The following is a 10,003-nucleotide window of genomic DNA, read 5'->3' as shown; positions in this document are numbered from 1 at the left end:
CTTATAGTCAGTAAAAATCTTAAAAGTCTCCCCATACAGGTAGTGGCGCCAGGTATTCAAGGCGTGGATAATGGCAACAAGTTTCATGTCGTGGATAGTGTAATTTTTCTCATAACTCTTCAACTGCCTGGACCTATAGGGTATGACCTTATCATATTGCATTAAAACATAACCCAATCTCAAGTAGGAGGCATCACTGTACACTGTATATCCACCTATCTTACTCAGTAAAGTCAATACAGGTGCAGTAGTCAACCATTTCTTGAGTTCTGTATATTTTAGAGAAGACTTGAGCACCCTATAACTGATCAAAAAGGTTAATAATTCTGGGAAGGGGGTACTATAAAGTCAACCTCAATCAATTATACATTGGCAACCTCAATCAATTATACATCTATAAAGTCTCAAAATATCGTTGAATTATTTATTAAGCTTTAATACCGTGATATGAAATAGGATGAGGGGTCTTTATTTGTTTCGGGGTTTGAAATCGCCTCTACAATGCGCCTACGGACTGTCCCTAATTTTCTTGAATTTTTCTCAGAAAAACTAAAATGTACTACCGGTACCTGCACATGTCCCAAAAATTTCCAAATCAGACCTAGGGCCCATTTCGGCCAATATCAGAATTCTGGCACGGCGGCTCCGCTGTGCTCCAGCGACGGCGATCCGCCTCGAGTTGGCCGTTTTCGGTCAAACTTGCATCGGTCCCTGCGATAAAATAACCCTAGGGCCCTCGGTGGGCCAAAAAATCACAAAAACCGAGACTTACCGACGGCGGTGCTCTCGGGTGCGGTGGCTTCTCTGGTGTGAGTCGCGTTTTGATGTTTTGCTCCGGTCAACTTGTAGAGAAAAGAACGGTGATCACAGTGGTATAAAAATTGCATTGAACGGAGACCGGAAAGGGCCTCATCGGAGGCAAAAACAGAGGGAAGTCGCGGCAGCGCCGCCGAACTTCGGCGAGGTATTTTGGCCGATTGGCCGGTGGTTTGGCTCCGCCTTGGCCATAGGCGGATTCAGCATCGAAAAACGAGCCAGGGAGAGAAAATTTACCTCGATTGGTGGCCGAAAAATTCTCCGGTGCGGCGGCGGGTGGCGGCGGCCGACTCCTCCGGCGTCTGGTTCTTCTTCTCCGGCGAGGCACTGGCGGCTAGGGTTTTGTGGTCAGGTGTGGGTGGGGTTATTTATACCATTCGCCTTTTAATCTCAATCGTCCATCAAGATTAAATATGAACTGTCCGATCGCGATTTATTTGGGATTAAATCTGGACCGTCCATCGCGATGCGATCTAGGCCGTCCGTGCCTGATTGAATCTGGACCGTTCGTACGCGTGAGATCTGGGCCGTCCATGTGCACATTTGATCTGGGCCATCCGTGCGCGTGGGAACAGATATGGACCGTCCGGTCGCGCGCACGCGAATCGCCCATGTGGCCCGTCCCGTGTCAGCGTTTCCTTGCCATGCGACGTGTCCTGGTTGGCCGGGGCTGCTGACTGGGCTGCTGACGTGGCACAGCTTTTTCAAATTGCATTTTGACCTCCGGTTTCCGATTTTCTTTTCAAAAACACCCCCAGAATCCAAATTTTCACATCTTTTTTCCAAAATCAATTTCAATTAAATCCAAAAAATAATTTTACCGTATTTTATCATTATTATTATTTTTATTTTCATTAAATTAAATTAAATTGAATTAAAATCTTATAAATTAAATATATAAAAAATTAAACTAAAATTCAAATACAAAAATAAAAAATAATAATTTGGGTGTTACAATGGTGGATGAGCAGGGTTGTACCGGGGTAGCTTAGCATCTTCCTGTTTTAAGGGTGGCTCAAATTGTAGCAGCGGGGCAAGGTCAAGCAGCTCCCTCCTTTCCTCCCGAACCTGTTGGGCAGAGATGAGTCTCTCCAATATCTCAAAAATTCGGTCAACATCTTCTTAAAGAAAGCCATCCTAGGCTGCTCGATTTAGTGGGGGTCTTCCTCTACTCATTTTCTTGTACCTATATTTTATTAGGAAAGATTGAGTGATAGTTTGTATTTGGTATTTTTAAGTCTTCGTGCAAGGAATAGTTCCGAAGAATGTGGCTTTGATGCCAACTATAGAGGCACGGAACTTAAAGAGAAATAAATTCATAAATTAAATGCGAAAACAATCAATAGATTTAGGGTTTACATTCTTTATACAATAATTTTAAATGCCCAATAGAGTTACGGGAATGTCTCATCTAAAAGATAAATAAAAATTAAAGAAATAAAACAAAAAGTGAATAACTAAGTATCCTATGACAACCTTCACTAGCACTTGAAGGGGGTCCGAATGGTAAACTACTCACAACCCTCTTGCTGATCGGAATTTGAATCTTGATTGTCTTGATCTGAAATAGTTAATAAAATGGTGACTTACACTAACCCAGTAAGAATGTCACACTAATTATAGATACGGAAAACTGAATATTGGTAAAAAAAATCAGAAAAACAACTAATAGAGTCATTATTTTATCTAAATATATTTAAACTTGAAGACATTTATTTAATACTTACCATAGCGAGTTTTTCAAAAATAATATATGAAAACCTATATCCATATCACTTTTTACTTTCACATATAAGAAAACGAGAAACAATAGTTTTCCTTTCTTACTTGCTTACTAGTACCCCTATGGGTCCAAAGGGGTGTTCCCCCTACCCGTGAACTTAATATCCAATTTTTCAATTGACCGGTCGTCCCCATATTCCATCTGGTAATGGATGCCAAATATTTCATTATCTCGATATCTCGTCTGGTATGAGAGTGAACCATATCTCCCAAATTTTTTCAATAAGGGACTTTCTAGCCCTGTTCGACTGAAGTAACATTCACGGTAGGGTTTCCTATGTACCGGGCCCATTCGCCCTTTTCTTATATAACTAGCAAGTCTTTTACATACAGATTTTTATCAATAAACAACTAATAAACTCATACCAATATCTTATATCACATATACAAATCAATTAAACTATATTCATGTTGATGGTATATAACCAAAATAACCAGATAAGTTGATAAGACTATTAAATTATAAATTAAGAACATGTACTATACGAAAATCAAGCAAGTAAGACAATACAGAAAAATAAACAGAAAATCAAGATAATTGTGAACTAACCAGTTTTGGCTCCACTAGTAACCTATAATTATTTTTAAAGTTTTTTAATTTTTTACAAAAATATAAAATTATACATAGTTAAGCCTCAATTTACCGTAATGGAGAATAGGGTGAGAGATCCTGACCCCGATCGGTATTTCGAGATGTCGAACTATCTATTACGCCTCCTAACAGGTACCAAGTTCCCTGAATTTTTTCTGTGGAATTCAAAACACGCATCACATACCTAACAATACCTCAAAAAATCCAAAATCAGTGTCCAAAACTCATTCCGGCCAATTTTGGGGTTCTGGCACGGTGGCACCGCTGTGCTCCGATGCCGACTTCACCGCCCACTGCAGCAGTTTGCCTCGGTCTGGCCAATTTTGATCGATTTTGACCATATCCCTATAGAAAAATACGTTAGGGACCTTGGTTGGACGGGATATCACAAAAAAATCGAACCTACCTGCGGGAGGGACCTCCAGGTGCAGCGACTTCACTAGTCCTCCTTCGTGGCTGAGGTTCTTTCTTTGGCTACCCTGTACAAAAAAGTACAGTGAACACAATGATAAAAAAATCACATAAAACAAGAATCGGGAAGGGGCTCATCGAAGAGATTTTGGAGTTTTAGCAGCGGCGGCTCTGTGGGGCTTTGCCCGTGATTTTTCGGCTCACCCATCGTCCATCTTACTCCAATTTGGCCACAGATGTACTCGAAATCGAATTCCGAATAGGTAGGGGGAATTTTTACCTTTTTTAGGGGTCGACAGTGGCTCCGGTGTGGCGGCAGTCGGCGGTCGACCTTCTTCTCTAGCGTCTGGTTCTTTTTATTCGGCAAAGGCTGGTGGCTAGAGTTTAGGTTCCTATGTGATGTGAAGTATTTATAACCATCTCACGTTGATGTGGACCGTCCATCACGATCAATCTTGTTCGTCTAATCGCTCCTAAGAAGGAAACGAATATGGGTCGTTCATCGCGATTAACCTCGACCGTCCAATCACGCTTAAGGGAGAAACGAATCCAGGTTGTCCACGCGTGCGGGATCGATCATGGGCCGTCTGATCGCGGACACGCGGATCGCCAGCATGACCAAACTTTCTCTATTTGCATTTTGACCATCTACTTCTAATTTTTCTTTCAAAAATACCCCAAAAATCTAAATTTTTACATTTTTTTAAAAAAAATTATTTTCAATCTCTCTCTAATTTATTTTTTTTCAAAATTCTACTTAAATAAAAATAAAATAAATTAATTAATTATTTTAAATTAATAATTAAAGAATAAAAAATTTATTTCGGATCAGACACGGATATTACAATAAAATTATAAGGAATAACAAATGATGAATTATTATTTTCTCTTTTTCTTCAATTTCTTTTATCCATAAAAAAAATATAATATCTCTGCTATAAGAAATTCAATGTTTCATATATAAATTGGAAATAAATTTATAAATAAATTTCATAAAAAATATTAGTTTCTTCCTTATATAATCTCTAATTGTAAATTTTTGACAAATTAAAGATTATCTTCCCATGTCACCAAATACAAAAATTTATTTGAGACATAGAATTAGATTAAAAGAATATGCCAAGAAAAAAATTCCAAACAATCAGTAAGTTTTATTTTTATCAATTATGAGATAAAAAAAATTACTTTTTGTTAAATCATTAACAATGGTAAATAAAACTGTAGCCAAAATAAGTTTTACCTTTCTCAATTATGATAAAAGTAAATTTGAAATTTTTTTTTTAATAGAACTAATTTTATAAACTATAACTATTACCCAAATAAGCAGATATAATATTTCATAGATAGGTCTATTTACTTTATCATAATTTATTTATTTACTTGGTAATATATGATTTAACTAAATAAAATAATAATTAATAACATTAAAATCTATCTAAAAATTAAATTTATATATAAAAAAAAAGTTAATTATTTTTTAAAAAATAACTCATATTATATTTAAAATAATTATAGAAATACTGTACAAATATCCGTACAAAAATGACAAAGACATACTTCATATTGTATTTAAGATAAAATTTGATGACTAAAATGTGAAGTGGTTAAATAATTTGAGGAAGCTTAGGGGAATTAAAATATTAATTTAATGAAATATCTCTAAATACAGAAAATAATAATTTTAATGTTACTGTTAAAATGTCATGAATTAAATTGTATAATATAATGTACGAAAAGAGGATGTAAATGAAATAATTATTTTATATTTTTACTCTTATTTTAACTGTTTAAATAAAAAAAATAAACATTTCAAATAATTTATTGAGAAAATTTTCAAAAGTTTATTTAATTTAATTTTTATTTTAAAGCCATTTAAAAAAAGTATTTATTTTAAAAATTACCTCTCTCTCTCTCTCTTCTCCATTATTTTATTATGGAATCAGTGGCAACATAAATAAAGTTAAAAAAAACAATATTACGTGGGGTATCTTCTTAGTTCTTTAATTAAAAATTGTATTTTTTTGTCTGTAATCCTCTATTCTTTTGTAAAATTTTAAGAAGATTTTCACTCATTAAATAAAAATTTCAAACACATTTTCCGGCCCAAATTATTTTTTGACTGAATCGAAACCACGGATATAAATAATCATTATATATTACATAAACATAAACAAATTATATATATTACTGCTAGCAGTCGCTCATATCCAATCTTTTCAGAAATTTTTTTTCATATTTTCATTGAAGAGACAAAGGCCAAAAATTTGTCAGCCCGAATCTAGCCACCCCCAAAAGATCCAACTACCCAGTACTGAATCATTACATTCAGACCTTTGAGCTTCTTCCACTACGCCTTCTATGAATTAGATTACTGTAAACCTTTTTTCTCCCTTCATTTTTTTAGTTACGGCTTTAATCAACGCCAGACTCACAAGCTAACTAGCGGATTTTACTCTCAGGACTCTTTTCTACGAGTCCCATCATGCCAGCTACCTCCTCTTCTCTCTCTCTCTCTCCAAACCCCCACTGACTCTGCTCTGATTTTTCTCACATACCCTGGTTTTTATCGGGGTGATTCCTGTTATGGTTTGGTGAATTTGGATTTTTCCCACCCGGAGACCAGAAACAACGAGTAGAACAAAGTAGTAGAAGAAGAAGAAGAGAACAGCAATGTCTGGTTATTCTTTCTTGAACGATGAGCTCTCTAAACGTACCTCGATTTTCGGGTTGCGCTTATGGGTTGTTCTCGGTATCTGCGTAGGAGCCGCCATAGTTCTTGTTCTCTTCTTCATCTCTCTCTGGTTCACCTCAAGACGCAAGAGCAACAGCTGCATCCCCCGCAACTCCTCCTCCAAGAACAATTCCGCCACTATCCCTAATGTCTCCAGGGAAATCCAGGAGATCCGTATCGACCCATCTCGCCACCATCCCCACCCGACTCTGGACTCGAAGACCCACAACCAAGGTCCTAACCCGGAAGCATTGCCCGAATCGGAGCCAATCTCGGTTCACAACCAAGACGAGGAGAGCCCTGTTGGTACACGCAAGAGAATTCATATTGAAATTGGTAAGGATCATCGTATTTCATACCCGGAGCGAGTTGGAGGGTCGTCACATGAGAGTGGAGAGACCCGGTCTAGTGATCAGGGGCCAGTCATGGCGGTCCCGGAGGTTTCACATTTGGGTTGGGGACACTGGTATACTCTGAGAGAGCTTGAGGTGGCTACTAATGGATTTGCTGATGAGAATGTGATTGGTGAAGGTGGATATGGGATTGTTTATCATGGAGTTATGGAGGATAAGTCAAAAGTTGCTGTCAAGAATTTGCTAAACAACAGGTAGTTTACTGATTCTCTTGCATGGATTATACTCGTTTCTTCTATATTTCTTCTTTTTTAGGGAGATTGATTTCAGAGATTCAGGCTGTAATTTATTAAATTGGGAATTCTCAGATTAGACTGATTCTAGTGTTGCATGGGGATTCTATTAAAAAGATTCATAAAAGAAGTTTTATGGGATTTGCTTAATTTGGTTTAGGGGTCAGGCTGAGAAGGAGTTCAAGGTTGAAGTTGAAGCAATTGGCCGTGTTCGGCACAAGAACTTGGTGAGGCTGCTGGGTTATTGTGCTGAAGGAGCTCATAGGTACCTCAGGCTTGTGGCATTTTGCATCTTTAGAGTTCGATTTTGATATTAAAGTGCTCTGCTAGTTACTCAAATTTTACAGTTTGCTGGTTAGTACCATTGTTTTGTATGATCTCACTGATGCCGTGCTCTTAATTCTGGTGCTCTAGGATGCTTGTTTATGAATATGTTGATAATGGAAATTTAGAACAATGGCTTCATGGAGATGTTGGCCCGTATAGCCCTCTTACATGGGAGATTCGAATGAATATAGCTCTTGGAACAGCCAAGGGGTACGGTACCATGTTTGGGTTAAAATTGAGTATGCAAGGCCTTCAATTATCATTGTCGTTATCATAATTAATGGCTTACTGAATGAATATAGGTTGACATACCTGCATGAGGGGCTTGAGCCTAAGGTGGTTCATCGGGATATCAAATCAAGCAACATTTTGCTTGACAAGCAATGGAATGCAAAAGTATCCGATTTTGGCCTTGCAAAGCTCTTGGGCTCAGAGAGAAGTTATGTGACAACCCGTGTGATGGGAACATTTGGGTTAGTTGATAGTAACTTACTAATAACGTTTGATTAGTATATATAGAAAAAGTTATCTGAATCCTAAATACTTGTTGTTTGATATACATGGTTTTGGAAGAGATCTTGATTAATGACTTTTTGATTTATTACTAGGTATGTGGCTCCAGAATATGCAAGTACTGGAATGTTAAATGAAAGGAGTGACGTATATAGCTTTGGTATTCTTCTTATGGAAATAATTTCTGGCAGAAATCCGGTAGATTATAGCCGCCCGCAGGGAGAGGTTCGTATTTATGAAGGAAGATAAACTTTAAGCAAGTTCCGTATGGTCATTAAAAGAGAGCTTTATTGGGTTGATCTTATTTTTTTCCGTTGAGCAATATTATTTACTCCTCTTTACAGGTGAACCTGGTAGAATGGCTGAAAACAATGGTTACGAATCGAAATGCAGAAGGAGTCTTGGATCCTAGATTGCAGGAGAAGCCTTCTTCCCGGGCACTAAAGCGTGCCTTATTGGTAGCTTTGCGTTGTGTGGACCCAAATGCTCAGAAGAGGCCAAAGATGGGGCATGTGATACATATGCTTGAAGCTGATGACTTCCCTTTCCGAGATGTAAGCTTGCGTTCATACCTAAAACTATTAGTCTTAGTAGCTTTTTTATCACTCTCCTTTTTCATCTTCATTTCTCTTATGAACTTGCAGCCCCCTGCATCCATGGTGTTACCACTGTTAAGTTAAGATAGGAACTCTTGTGTTTGCTAAACAGCACTTAATCTCCTATGTTGATATTTAAGTTGCATATAAAACCCTGTATGTTATTGTAAGATAGTGTGTTAAGGGATGTAATCTGGCAAAGCTTACCTACAAGTGGGTTTTGACGAGATGAAAGTATTATGCAGATTTATCAATTTACTTTGTTCTATTCTTAAGTGACATGGAGTAGTTAGGTACTCCAGTAAGTGCAAATAATGGTTATGCTTTTCATTAGATAAATAAATAATGTCAAAATCCCTTCAGAATCCTTTCAAGTGTTTCTAACATTCGGTAGTTCTTGTATGAAATTTCATTATTCTTTCTTAATATAGGAGCGTAGGACTGGACGAGAGCACGTTCGTTCACTGCAGGATGGGGTGAGAAATAGGTTGATGGAGAAGCATGTAAGTGAATCAGGTGACAGTAGTGGGTATGAAAGTTGTGCACAGACCAGTCGGTCACTGTGGACAAAGCAGGAACCTGCGGAATAATAGCTGGCTAAAATCATGTATAAGGTGATTTACATTTCTTGTTTGTGTCCCTTCTTATTTTCCCATCCAAAGGTTAGGATGAGTAATTTCTGCCTGTATATGTAATTCATATGGTTTTGAGTCTGCATTATTTGTAGATTATGTCATTTCCTGTTACCATAGGCTATGTAATTTATATCTTGATTAATGCTTTTTTTAAGAGGCTCACCTAGGTATTATAGATGATACTATCTCAAGTTCTATTAATTTTTTTAACTGAGTTAAGTTATTTTATTCATTAAATGATCGAAATGATTATGCGCAGTCCAAATTCGTTCACTTCCTGTAGTGCTTCGAATACGATGGCCTACATGCTATCAAGTTTCAACAGCCTCAAACTGCTCAAGTTCATAATTCCTTGTTTTCATGTTTCACAAAACTGAGCCATAATAATTGCTGCATGTGTGATTATGAAGCCGTTCTACCAGTATCATATGTTTGAAATCTCTCTTGGCTTTAATTGTTTGTACTTGGAATTGCTAGGACTGGTTGATAAGAATATATGTGAATTTCTATGCATATATACATATCATCATATACATAAATTTCTTTCCATTACCAATGATGAGCTACATAAACATAGTCAATGGAAAAAGCACGCGGGAAGACCTGATCCAAATTGCATCAGAATGCATTTAGAAGCAACATGATTGTGCTTTAAATGTTTCAACACAAATTCTTTTGATCAAGAATTGATCACAGAAGAGATAAAACAAAATCTCTTTTTCATTTTGATGGGTAAGTTTGATGAGACAGGGTCCTACATATGTGGTACATGCCTTAACGCTATATTGCATTTTTCTCTTCCTGAAAGGCTTCTATTTGGTGTGTATGGATATGCTGTGGGGACTCTCTGGGTGTGACAGGAACCACATGGACAGCTCTACGGATGAGTGGGAGGGCTTGTAATTGTTGGACCCCTCCATTAATTTCATTTGGCTTATGTTCTATTCCTTGTAT

At 37.1% G+C, this 10,003-nt stretch overlaps 1 protein-coding gene across 1 annotated transcript; it reads left to right on the top strand.

Annotated features, from left to right (window-relative positions):
• Nucleotides 1-5,811: 5,811 nt before the first annotated feature.
• LOC110818716 (Protein kinase superfamily protein) lies at nucleotides 5,812-9,229 on the top strand. Its single transcript, XM_022047679.2, has 7 exons — nucleotides 5,812-6,939; nucleotides 7,139-7,243; nucleotides 7,393-7,515; nucleotides 7,608-7,778; nucleotides 7,914-8,043; nucleotides 8,163-8,372; nucleotides 8,846-9,229. The coding sequence occupies exons 1-7, from the start codon at nucleotides 6,272-6,274 to the stop codon at nucleotides 9,002-9,004; spliced, it is 1,566 nt and encodes a 521-aa protein (XP_021903371.2). The 5' UTR covers nucleotides 5,812-6,271; the 3' UTR covers nucleotides 9,005-9,229.
• Nucleotides 9,230-10,003: the final 774 nt, after the last annotated feature.

Source organism: Carica papaya, chromosome 1 (assembly GCF_054855325.1).
Source record: "Carica papaya isolate Zhongbai chromosome 1, ASM5485532v1, whole genome shotgun sequence".
Taxonomy (NCBI): Eukaryota; Viridiplantae; Streptophyta; class Magnoliopsida; order Brassicales; family Caricaceae; genus Carica; species Carica papaya.
The sequence above is the reverse complement of the archived record's forward strand: the minus strand, read 5'-3'. Positions and strand labels throughout refer to the sequence as shown.

Excerpts from the sequence above, each read along its gene's own strand:
- LOC110818716 (XM_022047679.2), top strand. The coding sequence starts at position 6,272 with ATGTCTGGTTATTCTTTCTTGAACGATGAGCTCTCTAAACGTACCTCG. Across the intron at positions 7,244-7,392 it reads TGTGCTGAAGGAGCTCATAG|GATGCTTGTTTATGAATATG; the intron begins GTACCTCAGGCT and ends CTGGTGCTCTAG. Across the intron at positions 8,044-8,162 it reads ATAGCCGCCCGCAGGGAGAG|GTGAACCTGGTAGAATGGCT; the intron begins GTTCGTATTTAT and ends TCCTCTTTACAG.